This window comes from Camelus ferus, chromosome 6 (assembly GCF_009834535.1).
Source record: "Camelus ferus isolate YT-003-E chromosome 6, BCGSAC_Cfer_1.0, whole genome shotgun sequence".
NCBI lineage: Eukaryota > Metazoa > Chordata > Mammalia > Artiodactyla > Camelidae > Camelus > Camelus ferus.
Genome location: NC_045701.1, coordinates 24,550,186 through 24,574,441, shown reverse-complemented (window position 1 = coordinate 24,574,441; position 24,256 = coordinate 24,550,186). Strand labels below are relative to the sequence as shown.

Genomic DNA, 24,256 nt, shown 5'->3' with positions numbered 1-24,256 from the left:
GAGTTAATGAGAAATATTTGTTTAAAATCTTCCTCTGTAAATTGTGGATTTGCTTATTTCTCCCTCAGGTTTGTTTGTTATATATATTTTGAGGCTACTTATTAAGCAAGTAGACATTTAGGGTTGTTACAGCATCTTGCAGTCTTGACACTTACCATTATGAAGTGTCCCTATTGATGTCTCCCAAGATTATTGGGAATAGTACTCTTTATGACTTCAACTCTTTGAGGGAGGCAATAACCGCTCAGAACATAAATTCTCTCTCTGGTTTAAAGATAAATTCAAATACATTAAGCTGCAAATACGTTTAAGCCTAGGGTTTATGGTAGAGGAGTCATTATTGAAATTTATTCTAATTTATGGGTAAGCTTCCCTCAGGGGATTTTACAGATTTATTGGTAAGCTTTTTATTTGTAACAATGATTAGGGTGGTGAGAGCATTGCTGACATAAGTGGTTTGGGGCCAGGGATGCTATGTGTCTGTAAGATAGGGGACAGTCCTTTACAAGGACCGTTAGTTCTCTGTTTTGCACAACTTTCAATAGTTTATCTGGATATTCATATGGGTGATATCATTGTTAACAATGGTTTTACACTCTATGCTGACTCCCTTTTACATATGAACCCTAAATTTTTTTTCATCCTTTATATAGATACTGAATTCTCCATAAATAGTACATCGAGGGAACTCTGTTTTGTTTGTTTGGAGCTTTATGGAGAGCTAGTCACAGTTTTGGAAAATCACATCAACTACCCTATTCTGCCCATGGTATTTTAGTTTCTTTTACAATTCACCTATATTTTGTCAGCAGTACAACACATAGTCTATATGTTGAAGAGAATTCTACAGATCGATGCAAGCCTCTGGTCACTTTGTTAGGCAGTTAGATAAAAATGAGCACTGGGCAGGGGGAGAGAAAGGGGAAAGGAACAACCCAGAAAAGTAAGTCTGCACTCAGGATAAGGGACTCCAGAAACTTACTTTCTCTAAATGAAGGCCAGCAAAAGAAACCAGCTAAAATCAAAACGCTGCAGCTGCGCATGAGAAGGACCCAGCGAAACTTGACCCAATGCTCATTATAATATAATTAACATTTCAGTTTGAGCCCCCTCCAGTGGGTTTCTCTGTGCTTCATTGGTAAGAAACTGCCCGAAAGGGGATTGGCGTGCCAGAGCACGAGGAATCTGAGCTGTCAATCAGCCTGAGCACTCAAAGAACCTGAGCTGTTAATTAATCAGAGAAATACCCCTAAGCCAGGATAATGATGGAAAAACAAAGGAGCGGGGCCATTTTTCCTCTCTTGGATTGGCCTGCTCCCAATTCTTGGGAGGGTGCTATCTTTTACTACCTTTTTACTTGACTAATAAAAATATTACTTATATCATGCTTTCTGTCTCTCCTTAAAAATTCGTTTTTTTTCGGGTGACTAAGAACCGAGGTAATTTGTTTTCCTCCTCCTGGTAACAACTTCATCTACAATGTATAACAAAACAAAATTATTTTGTTATATATTTCCTCCCCTTTATGTCTTCTTCAAAGGTGGAGCATTGTCGTGTATATATGGATTTAAAAATTACATTAAGTACAACTCTAGCACAAGGTAATATTTCATTTCAGGATTTTTGTTATAAAGAGATCTGGAATCTGATAGGCTGAGAACAACTTGGGTAGAATCACGATGCTTGTTGCTAAGACAGAACACAAGGAAGCCTCATTATTACTTATTGTTACTATTTTTAAAAGTTAGCATTGTTACATAGAGCGCTTTTCGGCGCGAGAGCAAATCGCCTCCGGGCGGGGAACGTTTCTGCCCCCGTCAGAGGCCCTCCTAGGCAATCTGGGTTGAGACCCCGGCCGGAACCTTGGCGCCGTGACGCTGGTTTCCGGCGGGCTCCTTAGAGCGCTGAACATCTTCGGGCTGTAGGACCATGAGAGGGCCGGAGCCCGGTCCCGAACCTACGATGGAGGGGGACGTGCTGGATACGCTAGAGGCGCTGGGGTAAGTAGTCCTGGGGCCGCCTTTCCCCAGAAAACGTAAGCGCTCCCTCTGCTTGGCTGCTGCAGTCTCCTCCCCGTGGACCTCCTCTGGGCTCCGGCCGCCGTTTGCAGGCCTCCTTCCCTGCCTCGCTGCTTCCGGCGCTGACGGAGTTAAGAGGGAGGCGGGAGAGAAATCCGTTTTTGGGGGTGGAGCAGGGCCGGGGAGCTGGGGCGCGTGGCCCCCTCTTCCAGACTCCTTGCCTCGAAGCTCTGCAGCGGGAACCCGCGGCGAAGGCGCCGAGCGGCCTGGCTGGCAGCACTCCTTTGGGGGAGCATGTCCGTGCCCCGCGGGTGGTTTTTTTGTTGACGTAGTTATCGCGTCCGTGAGGGGAAGCGCTGAAAGTCAGAGTACAGCTGCCGACTGTTATCTCCTACCTTGTACAACCTGTGGCTAATTAGGACTCGGGCGCGAATCCCCTGCTTCCTTGACCCGAGAAAAGGTTTTAGTTCAGTGCAAGTGCGTTCGTTCAACCGTTTTTTTCCATTTGTTACAGCATACTAACTTTGTATTAATCTGTATTCATTAATGCATATTTATAAACTAGGCAGAGAAAGAAGGCCGTTTTTGGATTACTAGTAGTTGGCATAGTCGTGGGGACTACAAAGAGTTTACTTGTGTTTACAATTTAGAGTGGGAAGTGGTATGAGAACTCCTGGAATGATGTTAATACTTCCAGGCATGGGGCTCAGAACATGAAACATAGGCTCTCCCTCAGCCTTATCCTGTTTGTCTTCACAGCCCTTGGCCCTATCCCGAATTACCTTGCCCTGCACATTTATTTATTGTCTTCCTTCCCAAGCCCCCTAATACACAACTCAGCTCCAGGAGAACAGGTGCTTTACTTGTCTTGCACCCAGCAGCATCCTACAACCAGGTCTGGTACAATAAATAGTGGTTGAATGAATGGGTAAGTGAATGTAGAAAAGTTCAAAGCAGAGAGTGCATAGAAGTATGCATAGGGCCAGATAGTTGAGAGTCAAAAAAATACACGTTAATTAAAGAGATTGGAGCCATCTGCACAATTGTTTGCCCTGCCACACGCTAGGGTTTCTTGACTAGGATAGGCTGTGCATTTGCGGTTTTGTCCTGAAGCCTGAACCACCCCTCCCCCACCTTATTTTCTTAAAACTGCACTTGCTTCCCTATCAACTGCTTCTTTTGGAGCCTGATAATACCTACTTTGCAGTGACTCATTGACACAGAGCCTTGTACTTAGTAGATCCCGAATAAATGTTTGTCAGCTGAAGGAGCAGAGCCAGTGACTACTTAGCATTTTTACTTCTGTGAAGTCCCTTGGAAATTTTCACTTACTTCGTTAAGTAAGTAACCAAAACCAAAAGTTAAAATACTTGAAGTGTTTAGGCCCCGGTTTGAGCCCCCAAGTATCCAGATAAGACTAGTGGGATTCTGTAATAGTGGAAAATGGAAAGAAAATGCTTTTTTTTTTAACCCTTCCTTCATTCCTTGAATTTGTCTATTTTATAGGTGTTTTGAAAAATGAAGTTTGCTATGATCTTTTTTCAAGGAAAATTAGTTTCAGATTATTCAATGCAGATAGTAAAACAGTTTACACACTTTAGAATTGATTTTTCCTGGAATAATTGAGGAAAAAATTTTAAAGTTTGAATTTTCCTATAATGGTAATGAAATGTGAAAAAAAAGAGTAGTTTGTGTACCATATATGTTGTAATTAAACATTGGTTTAAGATAACCCATGTTGATTGTGAATGATGTATTTTCTATTGAGATTAAAACATTTAGGATATCAGTGAAGGTAGTTTGTCAGATAAAGTAGGAAATTAAAGGGGGAAATTAAGAGGGAAAATCTAGTGAAAGAACAGTTTAGTAAAATAGTACATTGTAAATGAAAACAGAGTGGGAATAACTTAGTTTCCTCATCTGTGAAAGAAACAAGCTGGAACAGATGATTTCAGAAGTCTCAGTTCTCACAGTCTATGATTTTGTAGAACAGTGTATCTCAGTCCTTGTTGTGTATCAAAATCATGTATGGAGCTTGTAAAAAAAGTTCTTTTTCAGTCTGGTATATACTACAAATTGAGTGAATCATGATCTTCAGGGGTGTTTTTAAGAAGCTTCACAGTCTAGGTTGAGAACCATCATTATGGAAGGAACTTTATTTCAAATATTTATTGAGAACAACACTGTTCTGAGAAGTCAGTGGTGAGCAAAACAGACTTGGTTCCTGCACCAGAAGAGCTTACAGTCTGGTGGAGAAGCAGACATGATCACACAAGTACCTACCTATAAACTAAAATAAGTGCTTTAAAGGAAAAGAACAGGGTGACATAACATGACAGGAGGACTTATGTAGTCTTAGGGGTTAGTGACAGATTGCTGAGGAAGTGACATTTGAGTTGAAATAGGATGGGTGAATAGGAGTTAACTAGATGAGGTTGGATGGGAAAGGAAAGGAGGACAAAGGTGTCCTTACAGTGAGAACAAAACATGAAAGACCTTGAAGTAGAAAGGAGGCTGATGTAGCTGGAGGGAAGAGAGCAGGGGCCAGTGTTAGAAGATTGGATTGGAGAGTTAGGTGAGGAACAGGGCATACAGCACCTTTTAGGCCATGTTGTGGATTTTGTTGTTTGTTGTGATAGCAGTGTGACATGATTGAATAATTTTAAATTAAAAAGGGGGAGTGATTAGATGTCTAGTGTGAAAAGTTACCTTTGTCAGCAAGACGGAGAATTTTGTAAGTAATGGAGGCAAGAAGTGATGGTTGTTGGCCCTGGTTATGAAAAGAAGTCCATTACTGGTCTTATTGATTGGATATTAGAACTGAAGGAGATGACAGTATCAAGGGTTCATTTCTTCAGTAGGTATTTATTGAGCACCAAAATGAAAAGGTACATATTTGAATCTGAATTAGACAGGTGGGAAAGTGAGGACAGCAGGGAGCTAGTAAATACAGAGAATGTCATGGGAACAATAGAATGGAGTAGAGATAATATCAAAGAAGAGTTGTAGGTGAGAGATCAAAAGAGCCAGCTGGAAGGATAGAGAGCAGGTTGTGGTCAGGGAATGATGTGTTCAAATGAGTGGTTTTGGAAGTGGATTTAGTTCCAGGTGATGGCAAGGTCTGGGCGTGGCTTACTGTGTAGTGGCAGAGCTTGGAAAAGAGGAGGTTGAGGAACTGAGAGCTCAGAGTATTGGATAGCATATACATCTGGACTTTGAAGAAACTCAGTATAATTGAAAAAATAGAAATGGAGAGGAAAACTGGGCACAGGGAATGTTGAGTGTCCAAGACATTAATAGAAGAAAACCACAAGAGAAAGGGTGGCACATTGGCCTGGAGAGAGCAGGAGATATTTATAAGATAATGGGGGAGCAATAATATGGATGCTGTATTAGGAAGCAAGGAGGACGAAACCCCCACCATCTGACCTTCAGGTGCTTGAGAGAGTACAGCTTGAGAGAGTAAAGCTGGAGGTGGTGGGGATAGATTTTTCTGAGAAGACATCGACAGTATGGGAGAGTTGTTTACGGATGGAACATAGTGGAAGAATTTGGGAAGCAGGAAGAAGTGGCAAGCTGGCAAGCCTGTGGGGTGGGTAAATGACAGGGGGGAAAGAAAGGATCTCATATTTTATATGTTGGTTGATGAAAATAGAAAACAGAAAGTAAATTAGACCTTGGCTCTGTCTTTGAGAAGGTTTGCTAGTGGCTCTACTGGACTGAAGATTTGGATTACTGAGCTTGAAGCAGTATCAGACCAGCAGCTATGGTTTGTGCCAGTGTATTTGGCTCTTGAGGAGTCTAGGCCTAGGGGAGGTGTCCCGATGTTTGGAATATGACTAGCACTTTCTTAATTAAATAAGAATTTATAGAACAAACTAACAGCATAATAATAATGCCTTTCTTACAGGATATTGTGACAGTTAAATGAGCTAATATACATATAGCACATAGTACTGGCCAGCATAAAATCAGTTTATAAATGTTAATTGTTATTATGATTATTAACTTTTGTTGTTGTTATTTGTGGGTTTTTTGTGGGGAGGGGAGGGAATTTGGTTCATTTATTTATTATGGAGGTGCTGGGGATTGAACCCAGGACCTTGTGCATGCTAAGCACACACACTATCACTGAGCTGTACCCTCCCCCAGTTGTTATTACAATTGTTGATATTCAGTTTTGTTAAATGCATTTTTTTTTCTTTTTTCCTGATTTGATGAGCTGAAGCATTAAGCGTTACATATTCAGGATCAGTCTTTTCAGTGATTTAGTAAATTTTTGTTGAATTTTATAATTGGCATTTCAGTGATAATAACTTATCACCAATGGTATGAATAAGCTAAATTTTTTCAAGAGTTTATGATATTGCTTTATTGTAGAAATGAAAGCAAGTAGGGGGAAATAAGATGTTTACTGTAAAATCTCAGTGAGAAGCATTGTAGGACATGGAGGAAGGGTAATACAGGGGAACCAGTCTTGGCTGGGGGGCAGAGACATGGTCTGGTCCTAGCTCCCTTCATCTGGCTGCATCACATGGCCAGGTTATTTGCTTTGTTTCCTTAATTAGTGTAGACAGAAGTTTAAGAGTTCACGTGGAACATTTGGGGTCAAATCTGGATTTAAATCAGAGTCTTCAATTATTTGTCTTTTGATGTTATCTTCTGGTCCTACAGAATTAGAAAATTAGGATAATACTAACTTCAAAGCATTGCTGTAAAGATTAGAGGAATTATTTACACACACATGCCTAGCCTGGTTCCTGGTCTGCTACTTAAGGCAGGTATCCTAACCCTCTTAAGCCTTAATTTCTCACCTGCAAATGGGGATTTGAAAATACTTACCCTTCATGAGATATTAACAAATAATTTAGAGAAAATGCAAATGGTCTTTAAACATATGAAAAGATGTACAGTCTTGCCATAGGAGAATGAACTATACTGAGATACCAGATGGTCAAATGCTTGACAGCTTTTTGAATTATGGGAGAATGGATACTCTTCTACGTTTAATGGTACAACCTCTGTAGAGGAAAATTGAATCTAGCAATGTTACATATCCATTTACCCTTTGATTCAGCAATTCCGTATCTAGGAATCTATCCCATATACACACTGACAAAAATTTGCCAAATCTTTTGTAATAGCAAAAAACTAAAATGTCCTTCAGTGGAGGCATAGTAAATAAAATATAGTGCATCCAGACAGTGGAGTAGTATACAACTATAAAAATGACTGAATAATGTCTCTACGGATCTCCAGTGTATGTAAATACGTGTGTGTGTGTGTTTATAGCTGGGAATAGAACAGTATATGGTAGGCTATGTTTTATTTTGAAAAGATATATATATATATATATATATATATATATATATATGTGTGTGTTTATGTTTATGTTTATGTTTACATTTAAAAACATTTTAGGATGACAACCCCAAACTAATAAATATAGTTTCCTATGAGGAAGGGAGGGAACAATAGTGGGGCCAATATTAAGATTGCAAGCCAGATTTGTCTGAATGTACCTTGTTTTGTAAATTAGATTTTGAAATCATATGAATGTTTTACATAATTATAAAGCAAAATTAAATAAAAATGAAATCAAAACAAAAAAGAGACACATCCCTAAAAATTGAAAGCAAAAAAACATGTTTATATTGAGTAGGAGGTTTAATCACATGAAAAGGAATTGTTTTTCTATACATCCTTACTGAAATATATTCTAAAGATAAAAATAGAAATTATTTTCAATACAATAATTTTATTAGTAATAATGCTGATTTTTCTATTCTGAAACTATGTAATTTATGTTTATTTTTATATTTACTAGGATTATGTAAATGTCATAAACCAGAATTTTCATTGTAAGAGAAAATAGATAAAAACGTAAAGCAAAATAAGTGAAAACCCTACAATTCTAAATTTAAATTGGAAATAGCAACGTGAACTCCTGATATAACTTCTCTTAAAAAGGTACAGCTATAGGGACTAACCTTTAATACCAGATTGTGTGCTCTAAATACCATTAAAACTAATCAGGGCTTCTTGGAGAAGTGGCTGATTACAAGTATAGGGCAGGAACATACTGTCATAGAAAGCAAGGAAAATATTCAAAGAATACTGGGTACAAGTCAGAGGACTCATTGACAAACATGAATGGGCTTCCACTAATCAGAGATAGGACAATTTGAGTATCAAAAGAAAAATAAGTACAATGGATTAAAAGCCGTCAAATATGCTGAAGTTTATAGTGTGAAAAAAACTCGCAGAAAACAATAAAAGTAGAAAACTGGTATCAAATTCAATTAAGATAATATATAAAAATGCTTTGAAAATTTAAGGTTCTATTCAAATACTTTGTAGCAGTGTTTAAAAGTATAAAATTATAAAAGAAATGGTTAATGTTAAGATAATCTCATAGGTCCTTTTTAGCTTTCATTTTTTAAACAAAATTTGCATCTGTTTTCACTATATTTCTTTTTTCTTGTTCTTGTAACTAGTATAGTTATTAAACTCTGCTGCATGTGACTTTGTGTTATATGTAATATTTGTCTTAAAATTGGTTGATAATTTTACTAAAAAATTTTAAAACAGAAAAAATAGTGAAATGTTAATTATATAGAGCAGAAATTAGCAAACTATTTCTATAACAGACCAGATAGTAAAAATTTTAGGCTTTACTGACTATATTGTGTCACAGATATGTGAAAGCAGCTAGAGATATTCTGTAAATGGATGCATTAGCTGAATTTCCATAAAACTTTATTTACAAAAACAGGCAACAGACCTTGACTAAAAAGTACTAGGTGTTTTAGGGTTTTGTTTGTTTATTTTAACCTTTTATGTCTTCTTTTCTAGGTATAAGGGACCACTGTTAGAAGAGCAAGCCCTTACCAAGGCAGCAGAGGATGGACTGTCTTCACCTGAATTTTCAGAGCTCTGTGTTTGGTTAGGCTCTCAAATAAAATCATTGTGCAGCTTGGAAGAAAGTATCACTTCAGCTGGTATTGCCATTGAGTTTTATTTACTTTTCTGAATGAAATGATAGGTTATGATTTACAGTTTTATCTATAATGTGTGCACTGTACAAAGAAAAACTATTAATATGAGTAACTTCAATATATGATTTAAATATCTTTGGATTAAATTTTATATTGATTAATCCAAAGCTGGCTCTTAAATTGTATAAAATTATAAATAATTGCTGTTTATCTGCTGTGTTGAACTTAGTATTGTGTTTTAGAAAAAGTAGAGTCTGAATTTGGTTATTTAAAAAGTTTAATTTTTAAATATTGCTTATTTTGAATTAAGGTTTTTTTTTTTAAAGTACATTTAATCCCAAATTTAGATTGTATTACCAAACCTGTAACTCAGGACATGGATTCACATAGGAATTCTTTTATTAAAAAAACTCTACTAACTCACAAGGTTTTTTTTTTAATTCATTACTGTCTTGGTAGCTGGAGTCCTTGTGAATCTTCTATTGGTAGAATTTCAGACATGTAATAAAATGAAAAATAAAAGTATATTGGGCATTTGCTAGGAGACAAAGTAGCCTTCCCTTCTGAAGCTGTCCTTACTTTTAAATTGTTTTTTCCCTTACCAAATATAATAGCATTCTCTTGAAGCAAAATATAATAAGATGAACTCAGAACATACACAAGTTCCCATGTAATTAGATTATGAAAGAGAGATAAGCACTGGGGCTTAATTAGATGATTGCATTTATTATCTGAATCCATAGAAATATAGAAATGGATAATTTGCTCTGAAATCAATTAATAATTGTAGCCATAATAGTGCTTTTTAACATTTCAGTTACTAACATAAACTATTTCCAGTTCATCTGTTTTCATGGAAAGCTCATTGGAAGATACTTATCAGAGATTTACGTATAAAAATATTTATAATCTCATGATTAAATACTAATGTTCTTGAATTTAAGTTTCACTTTCTATATGTAGAAATATGTTTGGTTACCCTTACTTAAACTTTGGGGTCACAATTGTGAGGATTTAATGTCAAAGTGAAAATTTAGAGTTGGATGTGAAAGTAAAATCAACTGGTGGTAGATTTGATAGTATCAGATTATATAGTGAATATTCAGTAAATGTTTTATGCTTTTTCTTTTTCAAAGGGAGAGATGATCTAGAAAGCTTCCAGCTTGAGATAAGTGGCTTTTTAAAAGAAATGGCATGTCCATATTCTGTACTTATATCAGGAGATATTAAAGACCGTTTAAAAAAGAAGGATGACTGTTTGAAACTTCTATGTAAGTTAATGTTTCTTTGAACACTTAAATGCATGTGTTTGATCTGGTTTTTGTTATTTTCAGTCAGAATGTATGAATTTTAATTAATGAAGCATTAGACATTTTGTATATTAGAAAGGTTTTAATATTTGGCTTAAAATATAAAACTGACTCAGATATTTATAATAATGTAGTATAAATTCTACTAATGTACTCTCCTAAGATTTCAAACACTTGTGATTTATTTGGTCAATATAGAATGCCCTGTGATTGTGATTTATATAGTACTTTAGTAATTTTTCCTTCACCTAATTATTCTCTTTACATTTATGACTAGTTAGCTAAAGTTGGTGATCTTCAGAGTCCTATTTAATCTTAAAACTCTCTCAAACTAGGCTGCTAAGCAGATTATTAGATGATAGGCACTGAATGATAGTTGGTTAAAAAATACTTACTGATCACCTACTACTGTATAAGAAACTGCTCTATGTATTAAAGATACATCAGTTAAAAAAAAATTGTGCCTTTGGGCCACTTGAATACTAGTGAGTGTGACCTATTATCAGTGGTGAATTTGGAATACAGATTACGCAGTCTCTAAACAATTACCATAAATAGCAGATCCATTTATTTGTGTTGGGGCCCTTAAATTTCTTCAAATTCAGCTAGTTTAACTTCATACTGTTTTGAAAGTTCTACAAACAGTGACTATTTGAAAGAATTTTTCTAACATCTGTTGAAGATTTCTATTAGTTTAGGTTGTACCATTTATACATATGATATATTCCTTCTGTGCTCTAGTGTTAGTAATGTTAATTTTATTAGAGCAGAAATTGTGTGTATGTGTTTATGGTGATAGAAGTGTTGATGTTTGAATTACCTTGTGTGTTTTGGGAGAATAAAAATTATGTGTCCTTTTCCCCATTTCTTAATATATTTCTCATGTTCCTCCTGTTCAGTGTGAGTCATTGATTTAATAATCCATTGTTATTAATAGAAGGTCACAGTAACCTTTTAGTGGACTGGGACAAAAAGGAAGCTAAGAAGCCCTGGCCATGAGGAACTTGCATACTCTTTATGTCAGTCAGTGAGGACTGTGCGAATCATCTGTTTCCCTTTTTGCCTTAGCTCCTAAGAAGCTCGGCAATAGTGGTAATATAAGTTTCTGGTCCCAGTAAAAGTAAAGAGATACAAGAGAAATTGGTATACTTTTTTCTAATTATGAAAATACATGCTCAGGAGGCAGGGTGAAGTGGAGAATTAGTGTTAAATGGGTACTGAGTTTCAGTTGGGGAAGATGAAAAAGTTCTGGAGATAGGTAGTGGTGATGGTCATACAACCATGTGAATGTACTTAATGCCACCTTACACTTAAGAATAGTTAGAATGGTAAATTTTCTGTTACGTGTTGAAAAATTACATGTTTATTATAGAAATCTTACAAAGTAGATAAAATTGTGAAGAAGAAAATCATTTATAATTTCACTCCCCAGAGAAGACTGTGAATAACTTTGGATGTATTTCCTTTTCCTTCTCTTTTTTCTTTGTACACACACTTTTGAATAAGATTGAGGTCTGTTACAGATGCATTTGCTGCTCTTCCTTCTCTTCATTTCATGTACTGTGAAAATTTCCTCATCACTTAGTATTTTTTTGGAAAAAGTAATTTAAATTGTCTACATAACATTCTATGCTATGGACATTTTTAATAGATTTCAAATTTGGGTGTATTTAGATTTTTCTATTTTAAATTAATTTCTCTGTTCATATTTTTGTTACTTTTACTTAGACAAAGATTAACATTTAAAAAAAATCTCTGGTCTACATATGTATTGCCGTATTTGCTCCAGAGAGGTTATACCAATTCACAGTCTTAACCAGCATGTATTTCATCTTTATCTTCATGATATAATAACGTTCCTCATGTTCTTCTTGGAAGTGTTTGCAACATTTATAAAATAAAAAGGGCCAAATTCCTTACTGTGTGGAGAGCTTTTATAAAGATAAAAACTCACTGGAAAAATGTGTAAAGTACATAAGGCATGAGCAGGCATTCTACAGAAAAAAGTTCTTAAAAAATTGCTTGTAAACATGAAAAGATGTACAGTATCCTGCAAAGTTAAAGAGTCACAAGAAGAAAATGACAGGATACCATTTTTCACTTGCCAGGCTGGCAAATACCAGGAATAAAAAGTCAACATGGGTTTGAGGGAGTAAGCATTCTCATATACCACAGACAATGGAATGGGGTAGGAGAATAATTGGTACAACCTTTTGGAAGGGAAAATTTTCAGTAACACAATTAAAATTCACCTGTCTTTTGACTTGGAGTTCAGAGACTACAAATACATACTAAATGTACAAAAATAAAAGAATGTTCATTATGGCATTGTTTGTAGTAGTTAAATAAAAGTGGTGCATCTTTGCAGTGGTATAGCACTATATAGCCATTAGAATGAAAATAGATGAAATGTGTAAATATGGAATGATCTCTAAGGTATACTGGTTAATAAAAAGTATACAGAACATGTATAGTATGCTCTTGTTTGTATATAAGAAATAAAAGTGTTTAGATGGTAGATACATATACTAAATATACATATATGCCTAAAAAGATATTCAAGAAATTAACGATATTTGCCTCTGGAAAGGGAGAATCTGAGAATCAGTGGGAGAAGACTTCTCACTGCATTATTTACTGTCTGCATGGATTAACATTTTAAATACTAAACTAAACTCCTGTTTGTACTGTTACATAGAGCACATTTCCAAAGAACACAGGTTCTGTCTAGAATATGAATTTTTGAAGAACTGGCGATCTGTTTTAATGAAGCTTTAAAACCATAGGGACTTTGGCATAGTCCGCATAAGCAAAGTTTGATACATATTGGTCTTAATTTTTTTGTGGGCTCTGTAGACTACCATGTGTAGATTGCATGGAAGAATCTTAATTTATTGGCTCTCAGTCCTGCCTGCTTGTGAGAGTCACGTTGAGTCTAAAACCACACAGATGCCCAAATCCTACTTCAGATCTGCTGGTTCAGAATCTCTGAGGATCGGGTATTGGCATTTGTACTTCTAAACAGCTTGTTAGATGTTTCTACTGCTCAGCTGAAGTTGAAACTGTTGTATTAAAGTGTGTGTATGTGTGTATATGTGTATAACTTTAACCAAACAAATAAAAACAAACACCCAATATTTTAACTGTCTTGTTGTGAAATTTAAAACAAGACTGTAATGATTTAAGATTTTTTTTGCTTTCCAAAATGATATCTTTTACTGTTTTTTTTTTTTTTTTGATTGACGTATAGTTCACATAAAGTATTATGTTAGGTTCAGGTGTACCACATAGTGATTTGACATTTGCATACATTATGAAATGGTCACCACGATAAGTCTAGTAACCATATGTCTTCATACAGAGTTACTACAATACTGTTGACCATATTCTTTATGCTGTCTGTTACATCCCTGTGGCTTACTTATATTCTAACTGGAGGTTTGTACCTCTTAATCCCCTTCACCTATTTTACTCCCACCCACACACCTCTCCTCTCTGGCAACTACCCATTTGTTCTCTGTATATATGAGTTTGTTTCCATTTTGTTTTGTTTGGTTTTTTTTTCCATCTAAGATTTTTGAAAAATGTGGCTGATAAAAGGATGAAGTAAAATGGTGACAGTGAAAGGACTTGTGAACAGCCTGGGGTGGTCTATCTTAAAAGCTAACAGCTTTTCAAATTGCTCTATCTGCATATAGATCAGTTAAAGCTCTACATTCTCTCTTGACTTGAGTTGTGCAAATTAGGGAGAGAATATTTTTTCAATCTTACACATTCTTAAACAATTCTTTAAATTTTTTATTTAATGATGGGTCTCTCCTGTAAACTCTTTGCAGGTAAGCACTTTTTCTTTTTAAATTTCCTTCTGCCCTCTTTATTACTGTTTTTCTGATAAGAATATTTAATATAAGATCTACCCTCCTAAAATTGTTTAAGTATGCAGTACAATATTGTTAACTATAGGCACTGTGCTGTAAAGTAGGTCTCTAGGACTTACTTATCTTGTATAACTGACTTTGCTTATGAGGACTATGCCAAGTCCCTCTGATTTCAAAACTTTATTAAACAGATCTTCAGTTCTGTAGAAATTTATATTTAATAACTCACTGTTTCCTTCTCCCCCAGCTTGGCAATCACCATTTTACTCTTTACTTTAGGAGTTTGACTGAGATTCCTCATAAAGTGATACCATTAATATTTGTCTTTCTGTTTCTGTCATTATTTCATTTTGCACAGTGTCCTCCAAGTTCATCCGTATTGTCACAAATGGCTGGATTTCTTTATTTTTTAAAAGCTGAATGATATTCCACTGTATACATATACCACATTTTCTTTATTCATTCATCTGTTAAAGGACACTTAGGTTGTTTCCATATCTTGTTTCCGTGTCTTGACTATTGTGAACAATACAGCAGTGAATATGGTAGTGCAGATCTCATTGAGATCCTGATTTCAGCTCCTTTGGATATATATCCAGAGGTGGGATTTTTAAGGAGCTCTTGTGTATTTTAACATTATTTGTTTTTCTCTTTTTTTTATTATAGTATTTTTAAGTACAGAGCTTCAAGCTTTACAGATATTACAGAACAAGAAATGTAAAAATTCTCAATTAGATAAAAATAGTGAAATTTATCAGGAAGTTCAAGCTATCTGTGATACCCTTGGTGTTCCTAAGTCAGCAGCTTCTGACATTCCGCTTATGCTAAACCAAGTGGAATCAAAGGTATTGTATTTATTTTATTTTTCATTTTCCCAAAATTCAACTAAATGCTAATGTGTAAATGTATTAAAAATGAAAATACAGTTGATCCTTAAATAATGTGGGGGTTAGGGGCACCAACCCTCTGCAAGGTCATTAATCCACATTCAACTTCACAGTTGGCCCTCTGCATTCATAGTTCACATCTGTGCATTTAACCAGCTATGGATCAGGTAGTACTGTACTTTTATTTAGTGAAAAACATTCACATATAAGTGGACCAGCACAATTTAAACCTGTGTTGTTTAAAGGTCAACTGTATTTCCTTTTAGGTGTACATGCTATTTCATGAGAAGCTTATCTTCATGTAAACTAAATTTTGGATTTGGAGTTAATATGCAAGTAACCTAATTTGTCTATAGCTAATATTTAGGAATCAGATCTTAATGAGTGCGTGCTAGGCTTTGTGAAAGTTTGCCTTAATAGAAATCACTGCAAATTTAAGGGTCCCTTGTGTAAACAAGGTTATAATACAATATAATGAAAGAAATAGTTTTCCTACAAAATCAAAGGCAAACTAGATTTATTTTTCATGGACATTGTTAGAATTGCAATGTGGTTGTCTGTGGTAGTGAACAAAAGAAATCCATAATTTCTGGTAGGTAAGTGTTTAGTAAACGTTTGTTGTATAGTGAATAAATGAATGAGTGTGCTGATGGAGTAGTTACAAACAACTACAAACTCTGTACCCCTAGCTTTTTGAATTTTGTGTTTTCAGTTATTAAACTACCCTTTCTCTCAGTCGAGCCATAAATTAGAATGCTACTCTTGCAGACCAAATTCTGACTTAGTTCCTAGATTTTGTAGGAATCCTTGAGGGGAGTAATACAGGATGCATTTTAAAGGAAAAGAAATTCTCACCCTCAAGAATAGGTACTAAAATTGTTTTTAGACACTTAGATAATGCTGTTTAAAAAATTGTGTGTGTGTGTGTGTTTGGGGGGAGGTAATCAGGTTTGTTTATTTATTAATTATTTATTTTTTAATTTAATGGAAGTACCAGGGATTAAACCCATGACCTCATGCATGCTACCCTCTGAGCTATATCCTTCTCCCCTAGATATGCTGTTTTAAACTAAATCCTTGAATAAAGTACTCGTTTTGCATCAATAATTTATAAAATGAAAAAAGAAAAAGATTTGTCTTAATGTAAGAGAATTTTTAGTATCATTAAGATGAAAATACAATATTAAAAACTTTAAAAACTTTTTTTAGAACTTGCAAACCAAAGAATAAGCCTGTGAACCCCAGCTCAAAAACGTTGTTCTGGAGTTATTAATTACTCTTCAGAGTTTGTTTCTCTGAATTAAGAATGATCTGGGGTTGGCTAAAATATCTGGGACTATTTCAGATTGAGACTTGTTTCTGGACTTTCCTAATCTCCCAGTGCTTCCACATATTGATCTCAAAGAGGCTTTTCCTTTTTATGGGTTTCAGTTAGTAATAAAAATATTCCAAAACCTCTTTTTTCTACTTAAAGCAGGCTGTAATGTCTATGTCCATATGCTGGCAGGCTAATTATAAGGGTAGCTACTGTGGCCATCCTGGCTAAATATTCACCCGAAAGGACTTCATTTTCCCTCTAGTCCCTAGCAAAAGCTAAAATTTCCATATTTTCTTTCTTTTTCGTGTGATGTGTCCAGAGGATACTTTGTTGCCATTAGGGAGGAGATGTATCATTAGTTTTTAACTTGAAGCTGTTCAAATGTGAATTTAAAGTAATTGTAGTAATATTAACTTCTAACATAGCATTTACTGTTCTAAATGTTTATATGTAATAACTCATTGAATTTTCACATCATCTATAATGAAGTAGATACTATTATTATTTACAATAACCATTTGAGGAAATTGAAGTACTGAAAGATTTAATTAATTAGACAACAAACTTCTCAGTAGTAGTGGTCGACCTGAGGGTTGAACCCAGGCTGTCAACCTCCAGAGTCTACTCTTAAATCTCTCTATCACAGGTAATTCTCAAATTTAGTAAAACTGTGTTCTAATGTTGAAATACTGGGAAGGTGATTACATGTAAGAAGCTACAAGCATGCATTCAGAATCCTTCTTGAGTAAGAGTTGGACTAAAACTTTTAGAAGTATGTGAAATAACAGTCAGAACTGAAGGTATTTACAATAGTGGGGAATCTACAGAAACAGTATGTTTTAAGAAAATAAGTTAATGATTCGTATGGTATGTACGAATTGTGTTAGTCAGCACTGTTGAAGAGGTAGATTCACTGTGAAGCTAATAAAGCTTAAGCTTTGGGAGCTCACATGTGCACAAGTTCTTTCTAAGCTTATTTTTCAAAAACATCTTTTCTCAAGATAATATTTATGTCCCATGAAATTCACCCATTTTAAGTGTACAAGTCATTGAATTTTAGTATACTTAGAGTACAACCATCATCAAAATCTAATTTTAGAACAGTTCTATCACCCTCAAAAGAAACCTTGTGTCCATTGACAGTCGCTTTCCATTACTGCCACCAGCTTCCAAGCCAATTTGTGTGCATAATTTTTAATTCTTTTTAAAAGAGGTTCCCCAACATTAAGCTTTATACTCCTCAAAATTTAAACTGTTCCTGATTATTTTCTCTAGATACGTTATAACTAAGTAACTGTAAATACTTCATTCTGTTTAAATGACCTCTGATATTGCTAAAGCAAATGCCTAAATTTTGTTTACCAAAATAAAAATGTTTTGAGTGATTCAGATCAGTGGCTTTGCAAAAGTAATGAAATACTTCATGTGGTGACTAATTGAGAGGGCTTGCTCTCCAGTGTTGTCTTGCTGAACAATGCAGTGTGTGCAAAATATTTATTCGAGAAAAACCAATGTACTCAGCAAAGGTTTTAGTATCCCAGGGTATGAGAGTGCCATCTGAATAAGAAACTCCAAGATCATTTCACATAAATCATATAGATTATTTTATTTAATTTATTTCATTTTATTGTTAGTCAGTTTACAGTGTTGTGTCAATTTCCAGTGTAGAGCACAATTTTTCAGTCATACATGAACATACATATATTCATTGTCACATTCTTTTTCACCATGAGCTACCACAAGATCTTGTATATATTTCTTATTTATCTATTCTATATATACATGTCAGTATCTACAAATTTTGAACTCCCAGTCTGTCTCTTCCCACCTCCCTGCCCCCAGCAACCACAAGTTTGTATTCTATGTCTGTGACTCTATTTCTGTTTTATATTTAAGTTCATTTGTTTTCTCTTTTTTTAGATTCCACATATGAGTGATACCATATGGTATTTTTCTTTCTTTTTCTGGCTTACTTCACTTAGAATGACATTGTCCAGGGACATCCATGTTGCTGCAAATGGCATTATGTTGTCATTTTTAATGGCTGAATATTATTCCATTGTATAAATATACCGCATCTTCTTTATCCAGTCATCTGTCGATGGACATTTAGGCTGTTTCCATGTCTTGGCTATTGTAAATAGTGCTCCTATGAACATTGGGATGCAGGTGTCTTTTTGAAGTAGGGTTCCTTCTGGGTATATGCCCAGGAGCGGCATTCCTGGGTCATATGGTAAGTCTATTCCTAGTCTTTTGAGGAGTCTCCATACTGTTTTCCAGTGACTGCACCAAACTGCATTCCCACCAGCAGTGTAGGAGGGTTCCCTTTTCTCCACAGCCTCCAGCATTTATCATTTGTGGACTTTTGAATGATGGTCCTTCTGACTGGTGTGAGATGATACCTCATTGTAGTTTTGATTTGCATTTCTCTATAATTGGTGATATTGAGCATTTTTCCATGTGCCTATTGATCTTTCTTATGTCTTCCTTGGAGAATTGGTTGTTTAGGTCTTCTGCCCATTTTTGGATTGGGTTGTTTGTTTGTTTTCTTATTAAGTCATATGAGCTGCTTGTATATTCTGGAGATCAAGCCTTTGTCAGTTTCATCTTTTGCAAAAATTTTCTCCCATTCCGTACGTTGTCATTTTGTTTTGCTTATGGTTTCCTTTGCTGTGCAAAAGCTTGTAAGTTTAATTAAGTCTCATTTGGTTACTCTTGCTTTTATTTCTTTTGCTTGGGTAGACTGCCCTAGGAGAACATTGCTGAGATGTATGTGAGATAATATTTTGCCTATGTTTACTTCTAGGAGGTTTATTATATCTTGTCTTATGTTTAAGTCTTTGATCCATTTTGAGTTTATTTTTGTGTATGGTATAAGGGAGTGTTCTAGCTTCATTGCTTTACATGCTGCTGTCCAGTTTTCCCAATACCATTTGCTGAAGAGACTGTCTTTATTCCATTGTATATTCTTGCCTCCTTTGTCAAAGATTAGTTGACCGAAAGTTTGTGGGTTCATTTCTGGGCTCTCTATTCTGTTCCATTGGTCTATATGTCTGTTTTTGTACCAGTACCATGCTGTTTTGATTACTGTAGCTCTGTAGTATTGTCTGAAGCCCAGGAGGGTTATTCCCCCAGACTTTCTTTTTCTTTAGTAATGCTTTGGCAATTCTGGCTCTTTTGTGTGTGATTCCATATACGTTTTACTATGATTTGTTCTAGTTCTGTGAAATATGTCCTGGGTAATTTGATAGGGATTGCATTAAGTTTGTAGATTGCCTTGGGCAGTGTGACCATTTTAACATTATTGATTCTTCCAATCCAGGAGCATGGGATACCTTTCCATTTTTTAAAGTCTTCTTTAATTTCCTTAATCAGTGTTTTATAGTTCTCCATGTGTAAGTCTTTCACCTCCTTGGTTAGATTTATTCCTAGGTATTTTATTAATTTGGGTGCTATTTTAAAGGGAATTGTTTCTTTACTTTCTTTTTCTGTTGATTCATCATTAGTATAAAGAAATGCAACTGATTTTTGAACATTAATCTTGTAACCTGCTACCTTGCTGAATTCTTCGATTATTTCTAGCAGTTTTTGTGTGGAACTTTTAGGGTTTTCTATATGTAGTATCATGTCATCTGCATATAGTGACACTTTTACCTCTTCTTTTCCAATTTGGATCCCTTTTATTTCTTTCTCTTGCCTGATTGCTGTGGTTAGGACTTCCAAGACTGTGTTAAATAGGAGTGGTGAGAGTGGACAGCCTTGTCTTGTCCCAGATTTTAGTCAGGTTTTGAGTTTTTCACTGTTGAGTACTATGCTGGCTGTAGATTTGTCATATATAGCTTTTATTATGTTCAGATATGTTCCCTCTATACCCACTTGGGTGAGAGTTTTTATCATAAATGGGTGTTGAATTTTATCAAATGCTTTTTTGCATCTGTTGAGATGATCATGTGGTTTTTGTCCTTTGTCTTGTTGATGTGATGTATTACAATGATTGATTTGCATATATTGAACCATCCTTGTGTCCCTGAGATGAAACCAACTTGATCATGGTGTATAATCTTTTTTATGTGCTGATGGATTCTATTTGCTAATATTTTGGTAAGGATTTTTTGCATCTATGTTCATCAGTGATATTGGTCTGAAATTCTCTTTTTTGGTAGTGTCTTTAGTTTTGGTATCAGGGTGATGGTGGTTTCATAGAATGAGTTTGGGAGTATTCCCTCCTTTTTAATCTTCTGGAAGAGTTTGAGAAGGACCGGTATGAGTTCTTCTTTGTATGTTTGGTAGAATTCCCCAGTGAAGCCATCTGGTCCTGGACTTTTATTTGTAGGGAGATTTTTTTTTATTGCTAATTCGATTTCATTTCTAGTGATTGGTTTGTTCAAGTGGTCAGTTTCTTCTTGATTCAGTCTTGGTGGACTGTATGTTTCCAGAAACTTGTCTATTTCTTCTAGGTTATCCATTTTGTTTCCATATAGTTGTTCATAGTATTCTTGTATGATATTTTGTATTTCTGTGATACTGGTTGTAATTTCTCCATTTTTCCTTTCTTATTTTGCTTATTTGTGCTCTCTCTTTTCTCTTTGTGAGCTTGGCCAGAGGTTTGTCAATTTTATTTACTCTTTCAAAAAAACAGCTCTTGGTTTGATTGATTTTTTTCTATTTTTTTTAATCTCTATTTTATTTATTTCCTCTTTGAGCTTTATTATTTCCTTCCTTCTGCTGACTTTCGGGGTTTTTTGCTCTTCTTTTTCTGATTCTTTTTGCTGGTAGATTAGATTGTTTATTTGAGATTGTTATTCTTCTTGGGGGGAAGGCCTATATCTCTATAAACTTCCCTCTTAGTACTGCCTTTGCTGCGTCCCATAGATTTTGTGTGATTGTGTTTTCATTGTCATTTGTCTCAAAGTATTTTTTTAGTTCATCTTTGATTTCATAATTGACCCATTGGTTTTTTAGTAGCATGTTGTTTAATCTCCATGCTGTCATTTTTTTCTCCTTTGTTTTTCCATAGTAGATTTCTAGTTTCATGGCATTGTGGTCAGAAGAGATGCTTGAGATAATTTCTGTCTTCTTAAAATTGTTGAGGCTTCTTTTGTGCCCAAGTACATGGTCAATTCTAGAAAATGTTCCATGTGCACTTAAAACATACAGATTCTCATCATAAAATTTGTTAGCTACTTCTCTTTTCTGTGTACATTATTTCTTATTCTGGAAAAGATATGCTAGAGCTTGAATTAATGTAACTAGTGCTTCTTTAAAAAATAAACTGTATTGTAGTGATATTCTTTCCTAGTATGTGAAGGTATATTTTAGTTATTTCCCTTTAACATTTTATTAATTTTCTAGCATTTAAAACAACATTTTAAGCAAGAATAAGATTATTTTAAATTAGAGATATACATTTTCACAATCTTTTATATTTATTTTTAGGTGAAAGATATTCTCTCAAAAGTCCAGAAAAATCATGTGGGCAAACCACTGCTGAAAATTGATTTAAATCTGGAACAGGCGGTAAATCCCCACCCCTTCTTATTACTATTATGTAATTAAATTAGTGAATGTGACAATTTTATCAATGGACATCCAGATTTTACAATATGTAGCAGGCATGTATTATTTGGAGAATTAAAATAGAGTGATATTCTAGAGCACTAGGTCTTAACATTTCTTTAATCAAATTATTAATTCATTAAAAAAAAAAACCAGGCCAGGAGTGTTTATAGTGCCCAATATGTTAGCATAGTTGTAATTTGAAAAGTATAGTTGCACAAAAAAGTGTAGTTATTGGTATTTTCTTTTTTTATTGGTCCAGACTACTCTGCAAGTAGACACTTTACTTAACACATGTGATTGAAGATGAGGTAAACTCTACCAATTGTAGAGTTTAATTTGTATGTTTAGTATCTTCTGAATATCATAAATGTTCTATCAAATACTCTGTCACTTAACTAATTTACTGAAAGCCTCATGGGATCAGAAAATGATCAAGTAGAAGCTTTTGAATTAGTAAGAAGTATTGACCACAATTTTCAAATTTTTGGCTGTGCATAATGAGTCTGAAGGTTACGATTTTTTGTTTTCAAATTCTTTAGGAAAAACTGGAAAGAATCAATGATGCTCTTTCCTGTGAATATGAGTGCCGCCGGCGGATGTTGATGAAACGGTTAGATGTAACAGTGCAGTCTTTTGGATGGTCTGATAGAGCAAAGGTAAGGCTGTTTTCCCATTTGTGACCTGTAGGTGGTACTGTGCGACAGCTCTTCAGGCTGTGGTGTCTGTTACTATGTGACTGTGCCACATTTGCACTTTATCACTGTCTGAAGCACCTGCTCAGGCCAACTACCGGTCTTCAACAGTGATCCTGGTCTTGCATAAGTCCCTGTTTGCAAGTATCTTAATTTCTCCCCAGATCTTTCATGTTTATTTAAAACTCATAGATGTTACAATTTATATAGGATATATAAAAGTAAAAGAAGGCATCATATGTGGCAGTGAGATAGATACAGTGAGCAACTGATCCAGAAAGAAGGATTTAGGAATAGATACAGGCAGTACTGATGCCTGAAGAAATCTTAATAGTGTCCTCAAGGCTGTGGAGTATGTTCCAATTAAAGAGGGGGTTGGAGGGTGGGGGCATTCCCAACTATGAATCTCTTCAAAGAGTTTTCTAGAGAGTTGTCTCCCATCGCTCCCATTTTATGCCTTTAATCTATACCCAGGCTTTGTCTGGGATCCCCCACCTCCCCCTCCATCACAGGCTGGAAACTGTCCAGACAGTAAGCTGGGACAGTTATAGGGAAACATTTGCTTCCCCTATTTGAGGATCACTGCCCTTTGCTCCTTGATGTCCAGTGTCTGAAAATCACTAGTTCACACAAATTGCCAGTTTTATAGGTTCAGGGGGGGTCATAAATCTGGTACCTATTATTCTCAAGTATTATTATTACATTCTTTGCATTAACTGGGCAGTTCTTCTGCCCCATGTTGTATCAGCTGGGGTCATCGCTGCAGCTTCATTTAGCTGGTATCTGGGCTGGGCTGGAACCTCCAAGGCGGTTGTCTCACATGTCTGGGTTCTGCTGACTGTATACTGGGGTACTTCACCTACCGTCTTGGCTCTTAGGTGGTCTCTCTCTCCATGTGGTGTCTCACATTGGTTTCCTATGGCTGCTCTAACAAAATACCAGAAACTTAGTGGTATGAATAATAAACACATTTATCCTCTTACAGCTCTAGAGATAAGCAGTCCTAAAATAAAGGTATTGTCAGGGTTACATTCCTCCTGAACACTTCAGGGGAGAATCTGTCCTTGCATTTCCTAGCTTCTAGGTGCCACCTGTGTACTTCAGTTCTTGACCTCATCTTCCATCTTCAAAACCAGTAGTGTAGGATCTTCCAGTCTTTCTCTGTCTGCTTCCATTGTCACTCTTATAATTGTGACACTTGTGATTACACTGGCCTACCCAGAAAATTCAGGATAGTCCATCTCAGGGTCCTTAATTTGACTGCATCTGTATCTGCAAGGTAACATATTCAGAGGTTCTAGGGGTTGGGACGTAGACATCTCTGGGGAGCCATTATTCTGTTAGCTAGATGTCGTACCTTTCTTCTAATGGGATTTTAATTTTTTCCTCTTACATTCTTTATCATATGCTGCTGCTGCTTTTTTTCTTCTTAAACATGCTTTTAAAAATCGGATATTCCAATGAATCCTCTTTTGTGTATACTTTCCCTCCCCAAAGCTTGTATCCTTCTGTTGCAATTTGGGCTGTTTGCATGGCTATCTTTGGCTATTCCACTATTTCTTGGATTCCATGGCCTCATTTTTCATTGTTTATTAC

The 24,256-nt window shown here is 35.4% G+C and overlaps 1 protein-coding gene across 1 annotated transcript in view; it reads left to right on the top strand.

Annotated features, from left to right (window-relative positions):
* Positions 1–1,850: 1,850 nt before the first annotated feature.
* FAM98B (family with sequence similarity 98 member B) overlaps positions 1,851–24,256 on the top strand; it is a 34,893-nt gene continuing 12,487 nt past the window's right edge. Inside the window, exons 1-6 of the mRNA XM_032481529.1 lie at positions 1,851–2,000; positions 8,874–9,019; positions 10,153–10,287; positions 14,871–15,049; positions 21,846–21,926; positions 22,508–22,624. Of these exons, the coding sequence (XP_032337420.1) occupies positions 1,930–2,000; positions 8,874–9,019; positions 10,153–10,287; positions 14,871–15,049; positions 21,846–21,926; positions 22,508–22,624 (729 nt within the window). The 5' untranslated portion in view covers positions 1,851–1,929. The remainder of the gene's footprint in view (positions 2,001–8,873; positions 9,020–10,152; positions 10,288–14,870; positions 15,050–21,845; positions 21,927–22,507; positions 22,625–24,256) is intronic.